We start from the raw sequence: 17,575 nt of genomic DNA, 5'->3' as shown, positions 1-17,575 counted from the left end.
GGTTCTCAAATTTCCGTGTTTCGCAGTCGCAGTGGGGTCCTGCTGCCTTGAACCTCCCCTCATGAGGCGACCGACTCCCGGGTGGTCCCGACCACGACCAGTGTGTTCCTGGACGCACGTGCCACCAAGGTCTCGTTTTCCGCGGAGAAGCTAGACGAGCGAAGGTGGGGAATGGAGAACTCCTGCACGTGTGTGCACGTCGATGCATACCGCGCTGGCAAGAGAGACCGGGTCGTCGAGCTTTCTCGCAGATACGAATCAGCAGAGGTCAAGGCCTGGGTTACCGCGGGGTCGCAGGAGGCGCACGTGGCGCGCGCGACCCTCCGGTGACCGGCGTACAGGTGAAGAGAGGTGCAGTCCGTCTGCTGATGAGGCAGCGAGCAGCGCGAGGCGCGGAGGCTGCGCTGGGAAGGCGGTAGCAGCAGCGGCGGGAAGCGCGGCACAGGTGGCGGAGGCTCCATGCGGCGCGGCAGGTCCGCGGCGGACTCGGGCTGAAGGGTGGGCGGCTCCGGCTGGCGATTGTTCTCCACGTCCACGTTCTCCGGAGAAATCCGCACGTGCGCTGAAACAGAATGCGACTTTGGATTCAACATCGTTGCTCTGTCCACTAGGGACTCCAATCACCCGATGATAATGATAAATCACGACATTCCCGAAAAAGGAGAAGATGAAGATAATAAACAAGATGAAGCAAATAAGATTGGATTCTGAAATACAGATTACTCCATACAATTTAAAAAAATATATTTTTAGCTTGCTCTAGCTCCTTTACAGCAATGTGGACCTTGCACAGCGGGCACGTGCCGTGTGCTTCCAACCAGGGGTCAACGCACGTGCGGTGAAACTCGTGATCGCAGGGCAGCACGCGCAGGATCTGGCCTTCGTGGTAGCCGTCCAGGCAGATGGCGCAGCTCTCCGACACAGAACTGTGCACGCTCGTGTCCGAGTTGGAGGCGCGGGGCACGTGAGGGCGCTTGGGGCACGTGTGCTCGTACTTCCGGGTTCCCAGCTGTGCGATCATGCGTTTGGCCAGGTTGGTCACCGACAGCTGCCACGTAACCCAACAAAAACAAACCAGTTTTAGGGCGGCAGTCCATGATCCTCCCTCTCCCAATCACAAACTAGTTAATCTTAGTATCAGAACAATATATCTGTGTGTGTGTGTGGCGTGCGCGCTAGTGAGTGACAAATACAAAACACAATATTGTTTGTTAGTCGTCGGTGACCAGCTTCAAACTGAGGCTGGAAGGTGTCAACTAATACTTTACACTGCACTGTGTCACAGGTGTCAACATACCTGTCTCTCCCTGTTCCTCCATTTTGACTGAAAACAAACAAAAATCATACAATAAAGTTGCAAAAGCATAAACGAAAAACTTCTGAAAATCGTTAAACAGTTACAATAGGGGTTCGACTGTAGACAACGATAGATGATGATGATGATGATGATGATGATGATGATGATGATGATGATGATGATGATGATGATGATGAACGTCTTCTTTATATAGTACATTAAGTAAACGAAGGAACATGTTCTCACTGTTTGAGACAAGTAGGAAACATGGACAGTATATATAAAGACAAGGCCGCAGTCACACATTCTTGAGACAAATAAAACTAAAAATAGGTCAGGTCGTATTTCCATACCTGGGCTTTAAACCTCAGATTATACCTGTAGGTGTGGTGTGAACACCAGAATGCGGACATTCCAAAAGGCGAATCTATTACCTAGTGTTATAAAATGTTAATATAATATAAATTTTATGTGGAAACATAAAAGCTACACATGAGAGCTCTCTGACAGTTGAGATGACAAACTGGATGATGCACAATGTCTCACGAAGAGAAACAACATGAAGACGACAGTGGAAAGGTGAGGACCTCTATCTCACACATCCCTGGACGTCCAAGAACTGGCAAAGAATGGTCAAATCTCATACAAGATTAAGCCATACCTGCGATTTTTTTTTAAATTAAACACGATTCAAAGTTGGGTTTGAACCTCACCTTCAGCAACACGATGACACAGATCAAACAGAAGAGCAGGAAGACAGCAACGAAGATACCCATTCCAAAATATTCCTTGCGGCTGATCTGAAACAATACAAACAAGCTACATAACTTGCATGAAAACATGTTTCATGTTCAATCTATGTCCAAAATGTCCAATCTATTAAATAAAATGTCAAGGAGAGAATATCTGTCGCCTTTTGGTTGTTGGAAAGCGAAATCATTGATGTCTGATGTAAGGACGATGTCCATCTTCTACCGCAAAATTATTGTTTATATATTATTAATTATTGAACTGCAAATGTCTAGTGCGCAGACACACAATAGTAAACTCAGGCGATGAGGTCAGGAACGAGCAGAGAAAAATCTTTTCAACATCAGGTAATGACGACCAATGGAACCAAAGAATACAAAAATAAGACCAAAAAAAATCTACAAAACTACGGACATCTGTGTTCCACTATCAACAAAATCAGGAGAGAAAAGAAATGATACTTCAGAAGTAAACAACAACAAAAGAAAGGGATCAAGGACGACGTCTCCTACCTCCACATCCTCGTTGTCCTGCTCCTTGGTGTGGATGATGCGGATGCGTGCTTCGGACTGAGTGTTGACGATGTTCATGAGCTTGACGGCGTCCGCTCCCCGCGTGATGACCACAGGACGGCCAAGCGTGTCCGAGGAGTCCTTCAGCTGAAAAAAACCACACCGACAACATACCATGATGATAACAATCGACTGGAGGGGCTGAACCACAGGACGAGCAAGAGAAAGGCAAGCAAACGATCACAATTACAGCAGGAAACACAAGATGTCATCAGATGAACCACCGACTATCTCCGTTATTTCAACATAAGAACAAAGACAATGGACGCAGACCGCAGGATGTGATAAACAGTGAGATTACAACATATAAACACTAACAGCAAGAAAGTATGACCATAAGAATCCAGAACAAGGGTTGTTGTCAACAGTCTGATGAACGGCGACGAAAACAGATACAGTCAATGACATCAATAAAGTTTGTATTTTCTGATTTTAGCAGCAATATTCCGTTGGGCCGTGGATTCGAGATGAGGTTGGTTTGGATGGATGGAAAACACTGACTTAAAGCATTTTTATCTTTCGAGATTATCCAAGTTTTAATATACTACCGGTGAAACAATATCAGGGGCAACCATTTCGATATGTGTGTACCGTCCATCGCAAAATTTGGACAAGGTATAATTTGATCACGTGTCCTAGGCAACAGCGGAAGATTAGAGGAAGGAAGGAAGGTGAAAGAAGAAAACAACTTGCATGGAAGCTAACATCACTTAATCCACCTCTTCCACCCGAAATATTGTGCCCCTCACCCGAACCCTACACCGTTGCCCAAAACTTTGATAAGTATGGGTAGAGACATCACAAGTGCACGTGTTTCATTAATTCACTTCAAAAGAAAAAGTCTTGATTGAAATAAAACCATAGATTATCAAATGATAACAACATCGCTGTTGGATAGAGTTAACGGCAAAAGTCGACCCGGGGGAACCCCCCCACTGATGCAAGTAGGTCAGGTAAGATCACAAACAAACACTCAAAAATCAGTTTCTTTTGAAGAGATTGTGGGAAATACATTCTTGTCCCAACACGAAAACGCACTAACAATCGTGGCAACAAATGAATAATGTAAGCAGACTCGGCGTTGGATGGAGAGAGAAAAAAAATAAGAGGAACAGATACAATCTAGGACCGTCGCGCATGACTGATCAGACGACCAGCGGTGTGGCACCTGTGGAAGGTACCTGTCCCGTGCCAGTCCCCCCATGGCCTGCAGACAATCATCGTTGGACTCTGTTCAGATCGGATCTTAACGGTCTTGTGTTACCGTCTCGTGTCTGCTCTCTGTACACCACATACCCGTATATCCCTCCTGGACAAGCGTCCAGTCAGGGTACGACCGGACGAGTGGAATACTTTTCATGCGGTCCTTTGAAGTTGTTCTCAGAGGTGCTTGCTGTCACTTTGTCTGTCTGTCAGTCCGTGCGTTCATTCGCCAGCCTCGTTCACACAGAGAAATAAGAATTCCTTTTTTTTTTATTCGTTTTTTTCTTTGCTCGGCAAAAAGCACGAGCGCTGGCCGCAATGATTCTTGAAAGCAGAGAACAATTTTATCGCGACAAGGATCATCCATAAAACCTGTCCCTCAGACATCAGCTGAAGACAATAATATTCAATCTTCCTCCTGCGCCCGTTGACGGCATGAAGCTGATAAGATGGATCGGCCTGGAGACCGGCAACTGGCTGATCAATTCGATATGTCGTTTGATCTGACATGCATACCACACACAACGGGTGTTTGTAATCTCGGACTTCGAAGATGAATGCACGTGGCAGTTGGGTGTGTGTGTGTAGTGGGGGAGATAACTCTGATCATAAATGTTCAAAATCTCCACCCCGGAAATTTGGGGGAAGGGGCGTGAATAGAAAATGGCAACGTGGAAGACAGGAGGAGGAAAAGGAGATTGAAAATACAGGACCTTTTTGTTATTCTTTCTTTATTACATTTATGATGCAACTGACCTCAGTATATCTACGAGAGACAAAAAATAACGGCCTACACCAACGACATTGTGGAGTGCTTTAACTGAATTTTCGGGATTTAATTAGGTATTATTTTTACAGATACTTATGTCGGCGATTTTTTAAAAAAAAGTTAGACGAAAAGTGCAATACTTTAATCTCTTGTGAGTGAAAGAAGGACGATAAGAAATATAAAATGATTTTATCCTCGGATGCAAGACAAAAAAAAAAAAAACCGTTTTAATATAATGTTAAAAACTTAATAATGCAAGCAAAGATAAAAATCTGCTCATAATGTTTCCACACCTTCAGGGCAAGACATTTCTCAGTTCGTTACCCATCAGCCTCTTGCTGTGGGTGACGTCGTCGGGTTTCAAAGCGAAGGGCAGAGCCTCGGAATGAGGGAAGGGAGGAAAGTTTGGGTTGGAAGGATGGGGAAGCCGCCATGACAAGCCACAAGGTATGCGTTGTTCCGGAGGCATCGTCTCGCTCTCTTCTCTACCTGGACTCGCGCGGCGCCGGTGTCAGATCAAGAGGACGTCACCCTCCGGGGACAGGGCCGATAATCAATGGCTATGCGCGCGCAGAGACAGGTGCTTGCCGCCATTCTCTCCTCCTCCTCCTACTCCCATCCCCATCTCCCCACCTCGCAGACTCCCACTTCAAACGTGCCGCCTGTCGGGTCCGTGCACCTGTCGTGCAGCAACAGTCAAGCTGTCCCCTTACCTGTGCTGCTTGAGCGATTCTACAGGTAAGAATGTGTGACGTAACATGGCGAACACACACCCCAATCAGATTTATTCAAAAATCAAACAAGATGATAAACTGAATGTAATGATGACGAACATTTTCAATGTAAGTAGCTGCCAGTAAGTTCTCTCACCAGTTCTGCTGCATTGGGGTCGTCCGTGATGTCCAGCACAACAGCGGTTGCCCCCCTTTGAAGCGCTCTCTTGGCCTGCCGAGAAATAAGGACATATTAGTTAGCAACAACATAAGACAGGATTATAAGGTGACCTATACAGGATTCTCGTGTTCTTTAAAGTTTGTCTTCCCAAACCAAAGGAAAATGTAGTCGGGACTGCGGAGGACATTTTGGTCGCTCATGACCTTTAGAGTTCAGAGAAAAAAAAACTTTTGTGTTAATCGCTACATTTTCTGGAAAAAAAATTATTAGGAAGACCGCCGAGATGACGCCAAGAACCTCATCCTGGGAATCGTTTATGTAAAAATAAAACGCACGTGGACACGCATGCGTTGTCATGGCTACACCCAACAGAGCTCGGACACCGTTGGTGACGTCACGGATGTGCGCAAGCTGCTGATAGCAGGTCTGAGTGTCGTCTGCTGAACGTGCGGACTATTCAAGCTTGAGGGGGGAGACGAGTATCTGGTGAGTTTATCTCAGCCGTTTGCAGGGTGCAGGAAAGGAGGAGGGTGAGGTCGGGTGGCAAAACACGCCTGCGGTAAATCTTCAGGTAAAGACGTTGGGCGCAGCTGGCGTCTCGCCTCGTTCCGTCGTCTGTAGATAATAAGAGCCACAGCTTGTCATTGTCTGAGTCGAGGACTGCTTGTGATTAAACACTTATCAGTCTCGACGGAAACAACCGGATGCGGAGTTTACAGGTAGGTTTACAGGTGTGCAGGACGAGGGGTCGCTGCAGTTGCTGGCTTCATGACCTAGTTGGGTTTTCAGGGGAACACCATGCATTCCCCCCTCTGCCTCGGGGGTTTAACTTTCTTTGCGCGTGTGTGAGGGCGGTGCCCATCTCCTGTCCTTGGCTTCCTTACCGTCCCCCAACCCTCTAAGACCGGGGCTAAGATAAGCGGCAGGGCCTCTCATTCATATTCATTCCACCATTTGGGACAGCGAACAGAATGAGTTAATTTGCCCTGTGCAATCAACCACAACGACAAGTCGTCCCTCAGTTGTTCGCTTCATGAAACACTCACAAAAGTAGGAGCGGTGTTTTTTTTTTGCCCTCGCTCCCTGTTATTGTTGTTTTTCACTTCACGCGCGCTCGCATCACACATGTGCACGCACGACCGGACAGACTCCACTGCAGAAAGGAAATGAGCGTATCAGTTCTCAACATCTACCGCGGCCCTGTTGAAGTATTCCCTATCCCAGTCACGTTTCGATGATTTTCGTTTCCACTGAATAATGAGAGAAAACTTCTCTAGAAGTTCGAGTTGCCGCCGCTGAGTATTAGTGTCTATTAAAGCTTCATACCCCACTGCGCACGCGCGCCGGTCTGTGTGAAGTTTGGGTCGTGAGAACCCTAGGGGACAAGCATACACTTCGACACACACACCAGAAAATAAGAACACAAGATGGAGGACTAAATAAGATGGCAGACTGGACAAGACGGATGACAAAGTGAGAAGAAAAACAAAGATAAGACGTTGGAGGACAGGACATGGTGCAGGGCACAGGGTAGATATTAACCCAGTACTACCACTGGTTCAAAAAATATTTACTAAGGTAGGTCTTTAAAATGTGGAGTAGCCGGCCTCTTTGAGCCTGCCGTGCAATGGGACTCATGCCTGGTACCCGTACAAATAAATAAACAACAGCAATTAATCAGTAAAAGTTGCTCTTCGCTCAACTGCAGTCCGGCCACATGGAGGGACACAAGGTCCCGTGGTGAGAAGTGATGATGAAACTTTTCAGACCCACCAACAGATTAGGCCAACATAACATTCCAGTGTTATCTCCCTCGGCGACATCTCGGACACAAGGACTGTGGGGAGAGAAGAGTTGTGGGACTTTGTAACACCGAGGCGTCTTGGCATAATGTGACATACCCCAACAAGACAAGACCAATCAAAACTCACGAACCGACTTGATAAGTATGTTTTTTTTTTAAAAAAAAAAAGGTCATGACTGAGGGCTGTAATTAAGATGCAGAGGTACATCTGTACTCCTGAGTTTACCTCCCTTGAGCTCGGTTCCTCAAATCATGAGCATAGTAATAATAGTAAATGTAATTTGTAAAGCGCATGCTCTCCTAAGAACAAGAATGAAACATGGACATCACAAGGAAAACACTGAAAAACAAACAAACAGCATATGAACTATAGAAAAATAAACAATAATACTAAAGAATAATAAAATCAAATACACAAAAGAGGACCAAAATAACAAGAACAGGAATTTAGAGTAACATACACTTTGTATCTGTGGATCATACCTCCTATCACCCGACCTCTTATATCCACGCCTGTTTCCAAGACCCGCAACCATTCCGGTTCAGAGCTAAGGCCGGGGTTAGGCTACCTCAGCTTCATGACTCTGGCCCCAAAGGCAATCACAAGGGAAGATGTTCTCGGGGGTTCAGTTTTCATTCTCGGGAAGTGGGAGAAGGGGCTAAACACTTTGCTCGTCCTTTGCACCCAACACTTTTATTAAAGTTCAGACGATTACATGCTAGAACTACCCGGGTAGAACCAGCGCTACCCGTATGTCGAGCAAGCTGGCTAGACCCGATGCACCCACTGGTCGGTAGGCGCGAGATAAGCTGCTGATAACCGTTCAGATGGTCTGTCTGCGTGGCTGTAACCGTCCAGTGAACGCCTACTCCCATGTGGTGCATCTGGCCCCAGCCAGCTGGCTTGACCGATAGGTGGCGCCGCCTTCTACCCGGTCTGCACGTAATCTGGGGGTTGAGAGACCTCTTGACTGGCGACGCCTCGACTGCAGTCAGCGATTACAGACCGTGTGGTCCTGACGATACGATGCACGGCGACAGAAGGGTAGTGTACCCGACAGGAGGAAGGAGGCCGAGCTGTGGACCACAGATACTTCTACTCAAGATGATGTTTGGGGGGACAACTAACTACTACCCGGAGGTAGCTTTACTGCTGGTTCAGCCAAGATTCCTTGTTTGTCAGACTGAAAAACAAACCCGCTATGATGAACACTGACCGACACTCAATCTATTGTTTGTCTCCCATTTTTTTCTCTCCGTGACTCCTGATCCTCCACAGCCCGTCAACAACACGACAACGAGGCACGCTAAGTACCTACCTCCACCACCTCCATCACGGCAGGGATTCATGAATGGAAATGGAAAAGGTCGCTGGGTGCAACTCTCTGAACACGAAGGGTAAATCCGTCCGACACACAAGCATCGTAACTTCTTATTTTTCGGGGGAGGGGAAAGGGTGAGAGTGGTGGAGGGAAGAAGAAGGAGGGGTGTGGAATTAGCCCTAAAGCAGACAGAAGACAGCTTTTTTCTAGTAATTTTTAACTATTGAAACTGGGCTAGTTTTTTCGGGGAAGGGAGGGTGGAAGTGGTTAGCTCAGAGAATTTCTCCACAACAAAGCTTTAAAGTAAACGCTGTGGCCTTGTGGTGCTTCTGTAAACAGTTGGTATACAGGAAAAACTTCCAAAAGGGTCTGTAGACATTGTGGTGCTCACGAAGGGTCAACCGATCACAATAAGAAAAATTACATTACCTATAATTTATATTTTATGCCACATTCTAGCTTTGCACAATCCTAAAAGATGCCATATCCGTGTTGCTGCAAGCTGCCAACAATAACCGGGTACCTAAGCTGTCAGCAGCATAGAAATATAAACTACACAACAAAAAGTACTGCCGTGGATACCCTTACACTGTGGTATTGAAGGCAGATAAAACCTGGGGCTGAAGACAAGTAAGACTAAAACTAGGTCCGCCTAATAGACATGCACAGTCCATCCTAGCCACACACCTACAGTGATGAAGGTCCGTGACACCCAGCCACGACACACCTATCATCGTTTGTCCAGATCCTTTGATGATTCTCCGCCTCGGGACAGGTCACAACAGACTACAGCACCACCGACACCAGAAGCTGCACGTGCTCCTGGGGAATGCAGAGCGAAGTACGGAGAAAATCCTCCAGGAGTGTGGGTTCCTCTAGGAACCGAGGACACAGGTCTGGCCGCCGCCGATGCCAATGGACGTCAAGCTGTGGACATTGTAGATGACTGTGGACATTGCAGATGACTGTGGACATTGCAGATGACTGCCAAGCTTCATCTACAAGGGCTTCGGCTAAATGTCTGGAAGCTGTTGCTCACGAAAAAGTGTGCTCATGAACACCGGAGGTACCATGGAGATAAGGCGGAGTAAAGTCGTGACAGACACGTGGTGCTTAGTCAGCTACCCCCTCCACCTCTTCCAACACCTACTGAGTGGTGTTGTGACCTTTCAACTGACTAGTCCTTACATACCCTGGCTTGCCCGTTACCACGTGGGTAGTGGAAGTTGAGGAGGGGTGAGAGAATGGTAACGGGGGATGGTGAAGTGGTGGTTGGTGGGAGGCAGGGAAGACTGTAGTGGTTGCGATCTTTTCAAACGGAGCATAGTGTACACAGCAAACAGGCTTCCACCGCCGCGGTATGAAAGAGACCGTGTGTCAATTAATTTACGGTGATTTCAAAAACCCTCTGAAGGGTTTTGAAGTTGAAAGGGCGAAGGGCGTTAAAGCGAAGCTAATGTCTCCCGTGGCCGTGAATGGTCCCTTTCTTTCTCGCAACTCCTTTTGCTTAGACCCGAGGCGAGCGATGGTTCGAGTAGGCAAAGAAAAAAAATGGTGATGAGGAATGCTGAGAACATTGCGGATCTTTATTCGGACAATGGACGTCCGGGACTTGAAGCTGTCGATGGCTGGGAGTTGCGGCTCCTGAAATATTTCCCTACAGACGACTTCTTTCGCTCGTCGTAATTTCTTACCATGCGATGAACATTCTAGTGAGACACATACGCTTATACTTTCAGACTTTCTCGCTAACTAGCTTATTTGCTACTGGAAATGGCGGAAGCTCATGGATGTGCCATGTGATTGCTGTATGGCAGAACCAGAAGAACATTTTCACAAAAACATTATTACAGCTCAATGGCCATCGTTGTTTGTATTCCTCCTGCGGGTTGAACAAACTTTGTGGATGTAATAACGGGTGGGTTGCCAACAACCTTGGCAGGTGCGAGTGAAAGATTTCGGTATAAAAGGACAAGTAACTCAGGTATTCAAATAATATTTATGCATAATGTTTTTAAATGTTCCTTTTCCCCTGAACTGTTCACGAGCGCGACCACCCTCACTCCCCCTCGCCTTCCTTTCCCCCCAACCCACCCCTCCCACGCCTCCAGTCCTTTTACTTATCACATCTTCAAGTCTGTCGAACATAAGGAACACACACACGATCGGACTTACTGGATTGTCTGCCCTGCGTTTGTCACGTAACTTACACTCAATCATTTACCTCCCCTTTTTACCTCCATTTACCTCCCCTTCCCCCCGCGCCACCATCCTCCCTTTGCAGCAAAAGCGTCCAACCGATGGGTGGGTGGCCGAGGCTGGGGTGGAAGGTGGGTGGCCGAGGCTGGGGTGGAGGGTGGGTGGCCGAGGCTGGGGTAGGGGGGTCAGGCCACTTGAGTGGGACAAGGGAAGAGCACTCAAACGCCTGTCGGAGAAGAGGCGACCTCAAAGAGCAGGCAAGTGAACGGCTCAATTGTTGTATTGTCAAGCGGCGAGCACACAAAAGCAAAACGGAACTACATCCCACTTTTGTGTCCTTTGAAGAGCCGTCGTTAGTTCATTGAAATAGTTCACCGGCGCACAATGCAGTAAAAACACACAACTTGACACGCAAACATGAGAGAACTACATAACTCCTCGCACGCACGCACAGACAGCGAGAAAGTTGCTGGGGGGACAGAGGGGTGGGCGGAAGGTGTAATTAAAGGCATGAAGTTTGGGTTGTTTTCTCAGACATAACTGACATCAAATAAGGAAATAACATCAAAATAAGCGAACAAAGCCGTTGATGAAAACCTCAGCGTGCAATTACTCCATTAATGGCAATGATTTTTAATAGACTAAACATTCATTCGCACACACCTCAGCGATCACTAATGAACACAGCAGCCTTAATTAAATTATCTGACAAGAGAAAATACAAAAAAAAAAAAAAAATTATTATACAGAAGGGATCGTAACTTTAGCAAACTCTTCTGACTGCTGCTGACAGTTCGAGCTTCCACATAGCTGCATGTGTTCAAGCTAACTCTTAATATTCCCAATTACACTAATGAAATTAAAATATAAACAGTGATCGTAAACATAAAGTATATAAAAATTTATATTATAAAAATTCCTGCAATGAAAACACCTCCAATGTTTGACAAGTTTGTATTCATGCTGACACCTGAAGAGCTACCGGTGCCAACATTTCTTAGGGAAGCTCTAACAGAGTTGTTTTCTCATTGCCCTTCCTCAACATTTATTGCACTTTGCCAACCTTCACATTAACCCCTCATCTCCTGCACACGTGTCACTCGTTTTTTTGTCAGTTCACTAGAGTTATCTCCCATGGCCCTTAACTCCTCTCTAACCTTATAAGGTCCTGGATGGTCGGTGCCAAGCGCCGGCTCGCATTATGTTGACATCAACACCCAACATTCAGGTCTGACTCGTGACACTAACGACTACTCAATTTGCGGAAATTCTGGCAAAAACTACCTCCAGGGTCAAGAGAACAGAGTCTGTCACTGCTGTTAATGGTTTTCCTTTACAAGCTGACAGATGGCGCTGGTGCACCAACACGTGCACGAGTTAAGAAGTCTAGTAAAACGCGTTTATCACTATTTGAGTCTCCGGACAGCTTGCTACAAATAACACAGGATGAGTTCACTTGCATCAACAGCTTCGCAATGTGGAGAGTAAGGTAAAGGTCTTTCCCTGAGATTTTTATTTATTTATTTTTTTGAAAGGTCATTGGAGGAAGGAGGTGATGTGACTTTTCACCTCTTTAGTAAGTTCCTACACGCTCTTCCTCCTTCTCTACTCTTGAGTACCAACAAGTCGTAGATGGTTGTTGTTTTTGTTGTTCTCTGGACTTTCTCCTCTCACAGTAATATCTGTAAACAGTCCCCCCATCTCACATCGGTCCCCTGGTACCCGGTGTCTTGACCGTTTCATCTACTATATACCCCGTAGTGATCGACGACACAGCATTGACTCTCATAATAACTGTTACCTTCCACGTGACCTCCCCTCGACAAGAGTAAATGCTTTTTTTCTCCATGTTTTGAGTTCCCTTTAAAGATGTTATTTGACTGGTCGACTTCAGAGACTGGCACAAATCTTTTTTCGGGGAGGCGAGGAAGACAGTTAATGAACTGCGTGTCGTTGTAACCGTTATGCGCTGTTGTTTCCATCTCTAACCTTTCGTTGAAGTTAATGGTAGTTCTTGCATATATGTCACGTGTCAAGAAGTGTCAAAAGCCACTTTAAAAGTAAGGAAATGAAAGTCCAAAGCATGGAGGAAACAGGTGTTTGTGCCTAACTACAAGTTTTATCAGGGTCAAGTAGTCAACAATGTAAACACGTGCCACAGACAAAAAAAAACAAAAAAAACAAAGGTGTCCGAGACGGAACAGTCAATTTTCTAAAAGGACTGACATCTGCGTAAAAAATGTGCATTTTATTTTTCTTTCTCACACTCTCTTTTTAGCATCTTCTCATTTTCTTTCTCACTCACACTCTCTCCAACACACGCGCATAGGGAGAAAAATTTAGCGTGCACACGAACAAATATTCACAGGTCCCCCTCTAAGCCACAGCAGCAGGAGACCCGGATGCTCACCTTGCCGAAGACTGAGAGACATGGCTCCGGTTCCAGTTCCGGTCGCTCCAGCTTGACCACGCCCACCCAGCCAAAGCCGTAACGCTCGTCATAATCGTTGGTGTTGCAGAGGCCAAGAGGGTGCAGCTGCAAAACAGGAAGCAAAACAAACATGACCATGGTTCCGCGCGAGAACTGTAAATCATGCAAGAAAAATACAAACAAGCCAAGGTATGCACAGGCCACGAGCAGCCATGATGCAAGGGGCCGTAATTCTAGTTGCGACATCGACAAGGGACGATACCGGGACAGAAGGGTGACACTTCTTTGGCACAGGGTTGTAAAATTAATAATAATAAAAACACAGCTAGAGCAAAGGATAACAAATCAGTAATTAATGACAGGAATAATGGATGGGAAGTAAAATGGCGCTCTCCTTCTCCAGACTAACAAACAAATGAATCCACACAACTAGTTCCAGCACATGTGATGGTTATATGCATGTTGGCACACACCTACTATGTGTGAATGAGTATAAAGCGTAGAAGTGACATAAGATCGCACACACTCACACACACACACAGACGATTCGCACTGTTTTATTTTGCAGTGTTCCTTCTTCTCCCGATCATCACAAAAATGTGGCAGCGGGAGGAAAAACACGAAAGGGAGACAAAGAAATCTTTTTTTTTTTAAATCGCACAGATGATTCTTTGTGGTTTGTCAGCGACGAAAGTCCGTGTCATGTCAACCTTGTGCATTCTTGTAAGCAGGTGTCACGTGACACGAGCGCCATTACACGACATATTACACGAGACATTACACGAGACATTACGACGAATTACAAGCCCCATTACACGTAAAATTACACGAACATTTAAACAAGACATTACACAAAACATTTTAACAAGATGCCGATCTCTGACCACCAAGCCCCGTCTTTGTTAAGTTCGTAATCACTGCGCCATTGTAACATCTTTGACGGAGGACAATGCAGGTGAGAGGACCAACGAAGATGTGGACTGTTCCAGAAAAATTGAAAACTCAAGTGAAAATCAGATGTTTTGCCGATAGATGAGTAATGACACATAAAAACATGCGAGGAAAGGAGATAGGGGCATTGTATCCTCTCTTCCACCTCTCCACAGTGGAAACTCTTGACATTCGGCGAAGGTCTTCGGGAGAAAAAAAAAACATCCTGAGCACCAACAGCTAAACAACATGTTCCAGGGGGCGGCTTAGTAACATCATTAACAACCCTGACTTCACACCGAGGTGGTGGGTGTGTGGGAGTGAGAGACATTCCCTACTTCAACTGTCATGTTGTTGCAGATGGCTGGTACTTGTCTTCGCTGACCTAGTTCAGCGGTCTTCGATTGAAAACCAGAAAAAAAGAGGAAGGAAAGAAAAAAAAACAAACAAGGAAAGTAGGACACAGTAAAGCACGCCCACTTCTTCGACCGAACCTGCCTTTCTCTGCTCATGGAAATGAGACAATTAACGTTCCAGCTCCCTCTGCAGGCCATTCATCTAAACAGAAAATGCAATTCCACCGCTGATTCGCTTTGTTTACTCTGTGGTCCTGCCAACTCTTGCAGGCTGGCGAGAGTCAAACATAACACGATGCTGAAAGTTGCCTTCTGCCACTGGCTTGTCACAAACAATTCTTGTGATTATTTTTTTTTTTCATAAAATCACCGAATGACTGACCTAAACTTCAACTCACCGTCACCGAAGGCGCAGTTCATAACAACAACAACAGTTTCAATTCCATGATAATGTTGCCATGACATGTGGAGAATGGAGAAGAGAACTGCGATTATTATTTTTTTTCAGAGTTGTTTGGTCAGATTTTGAGTACAAGTTATAAACCTAAACAACAACAACAGAAAATCTTGCAATCGGGGAGTTTAACTTTCGGAGTCGTCCATCCGCAAAAACAAGATGCTGAGCGAACTCACGTGACTCTTGTCAAGAGTGGGAGCAGCAGAAATCCTCTGTTAAACACCAAAATTGGCTTTTACATTACTGAGCATTCTGGGATTGTTAAAAAGTGTGTGTGTTGGGGGGGAGGAGATGGATGGATGTGCAACATATAAATATACAGACAGTGATCACAATGTATATATGGCACTTGGCTTACGTATACCTTTCTTGATGAATCCATGGCCCTGAACTTCAGTTTAGATGACTTTAATGAGACGAGCACTTGACTGGGCCTGATGGCAGTTCATGCGTGTGTGTGTGTGTACATGCGTGTGTGTGTGTGCACGTGTGAGAGAGAAGGACGGAGAGAGACCATAATCGGTATGCCTTCGAACCAAGTCTTTTCATGTTTGTGTGACAGTCGGTCTTCCTTTAAAAAAAAAGTTCATTCGGTGAAATTCCGCTGTGAAGGGGCGAGTGATGTTTGTGTTTGTGTGATGGACGGCGTGTGACTGAAGTAAACAAACGTTTCTGTGGAACTGACGAAGACGAGAGAACAAAGGAGATAATACTGTACACCATGTGTGATATTCCAAGACAGTCCATAAAATAAAAATTTCGATTTGTAGTCAATCATACTTGAAAGTGCGATCAGCATCCTTGATGGCCTTCCCTGGGACGGGTTGGTAAAATATTTATTAACTATTCATTTGTTTATTGTTATCTTCTGACAGGTTGTTTGCTTGTCCGTTGAAAGAAAGAACGCGTACCTGTCGCAAGCCTGATGTGATGACATGTAATCCCGCGTTCCCCTCTCCCCCTACCTCCCCTTCAGCAGCCGGTTGACTTGTTCAAGTCCCTCCAAGTCAGGTGATGCTCTCCACCCGAGCTAAACTTTTTTGAGAGACTCCTCTTTTTACGACCGCCATTGATTATCCAACAATTTCAGTATATGGCGAGTGTTCGGTGCGAACTCTCTTCCCCTCCCCCTTGCGGTCACAAGGCAGAACGAAGGATCGGGGGATAGGGGAGGAGTAGAGTCGCAATTGCTGTCGTTCTTTTATACCTCTCATCCCCCGTCTCCCCACCACTATCGCCTCCTCGTTCAAAACACTGAGGTAATTTCCGCACAAAGGTCAGGCTGGTGCAAAGCCCCGCACATAAAGCACAACCCCAGCCGACCTCCGAGACATAAAACACACTTCTGGTGGTTCCCACCCACTCCTCCTCCTCTCCCTCCATCCACAATAAACAGCCACGCCGGCCCGTGTAGCGTTTTTCTTTCGGAGGTGAGTTAGTGGGGGATGGATTGAGGGGTGAGGTGGGGATGTGAAGTGGTTTTTCAAGTAGATAGTGGATCGTAAATACACAGCAATAAGCTTCGCTTCTTTAAAAAGGTTGCCGGTGATGTTGTCCACATTCTGAGCAGTGACGATCGCAAGAAAGGCTGATGATGATGATGATGATGATGATGATGAAATCGTCGAGTGTAAAGAAAACAACATTGCTGGTTATACAAGCCAAGGTGCGGCGTGTTCGGATTCTGAGCGATGTTAGAATTTTAAATGATGGGGAGAGAGAGAGAAAGGTGGAATGTTATGACCTATTGGTCCACACGTGACGACTTCAGTGACGTCACTAGTGCACGACAGCAGCGCCAACACTTGTCTCGAAGAATACATGAGAGGGTTGACTGATGAGTCTGCCGAGTAATACAAATTGTTTTCATTGCTCTTTTTTCTTTGTTTTGGTGATTGGCTCACCTCCAAATCAAGAGATCCCTGGCTACTTTGTTTGTTGTTGTTTTTTGTTGTTTTTGTTTTTTGTTGTTGGTTTTTTTGGTTGTTGGTTTTTTTTGTTGTTTTTTTTTTTGTATCTACAGAAGACACAGGATCGTTTTTAAAAAAAAAAACAAAAAAAACAGGAGGTTTGACTGAGAAGCATTATAACTTTTTCCCTTATGAAACATCCCCACACCTGTCACCACACACACAAAATACAATCTGGGATGGTTACTTCAGGTCTTCATGATACCTGCTCTCCATTAAGGACAACAGACATAAATTGTAAACACCTACGTGTAAGACAAATTCTCGTTGACAAACCAAACAATGGGAGAAATGACGCAACCAAACGGCGAACTCACACACAAAAAAAAAAGTTCCTAAACAGACATTAGCTGCTTCTTATGTCAGAGTTAATTAACCAGGTGTACTTCCGCGTCACGTCGGTAGTTAAACAGTATTCACACAGTGCATACCCCGTTCTCAGTACCCGCCTCCCCAACCACCACCACCACAGGGAAGGGTCAGCTAGCACTGGATACTACACTGGTCAGTGAAATTCACTGAACCTGATTACTTCGATCAAGAATGTAAGGACCGTGTGAACACATCGTTAGTTGAGGGGACACAGTCCCCCACCCAATCTCCACCCATCGCCATGTTTTT

The 17,575-nt window shown here is 45.8% G+C and overlaps 1 protein-coding gene across 1 annotated transcript in view; it reads right to left on the bottom strand.

Moving 5' to 3' along the window:
• Positions 1–23: 23 nt before the first annotated feature.
• The window catches only part of LOC112562151 (E3 ubiquitin-protein ligase ZNRF3-like), a 44,865-nt gene continuing 27,313 nt past the window's right edge, over positions 24–17,575 (bottom strand). The window contains exons 2-8 of the mRNA XM_025235214.1: positions 13,221–13,346; positions 5,462–5,536; positions 2,560–2,706; positions 2,011–2,097; positions 1,298–1,324; positions 773–1,048; positions 24–563 (exon numbers count right to left, since the gene is read on the bottom strand). Of these exons, the coding sequence (XP_025090999.1) occupies positions 60–563; positions 773–1,048; positions 1,298–1,324; positions 2,011–2,097; positions 2,560–2,706; positions 5,462–5,536; positions 13,221–13,346 (1,242 nt within the window). The 3' untranslated portion in view covers positions 24–59. The remainder of the gene's footprint in view (positions 564–772; positions 1,049–1,297; positions 1,325–2,010; positions 2,098–2,559; positions 2,707–5,461; positions 5,537–13,220; positions 13,347–17,575) is intronic.

This window comes from Pomacea canaliculata, linkage group LG4 (genome assembly GCF_003073045.1).
Source record: "Pomacea canaliculata isolate SZHN2017 linkage group LG4, ASM307304v1, whole genome shotgun sequence".
Classification (NCBI taxonomy): Eukaryota; Metazoa; Mollusca; class Gastropoda; order Architaenioglossa; family Ampullariidae; genus Pomacea; species Pomacea canaliculata.
The sequence above is the reverse complement of the archived record's forward strand: the minus strand, read 5'-3'. Positions and strand labels throughout refer to the sequence as shown.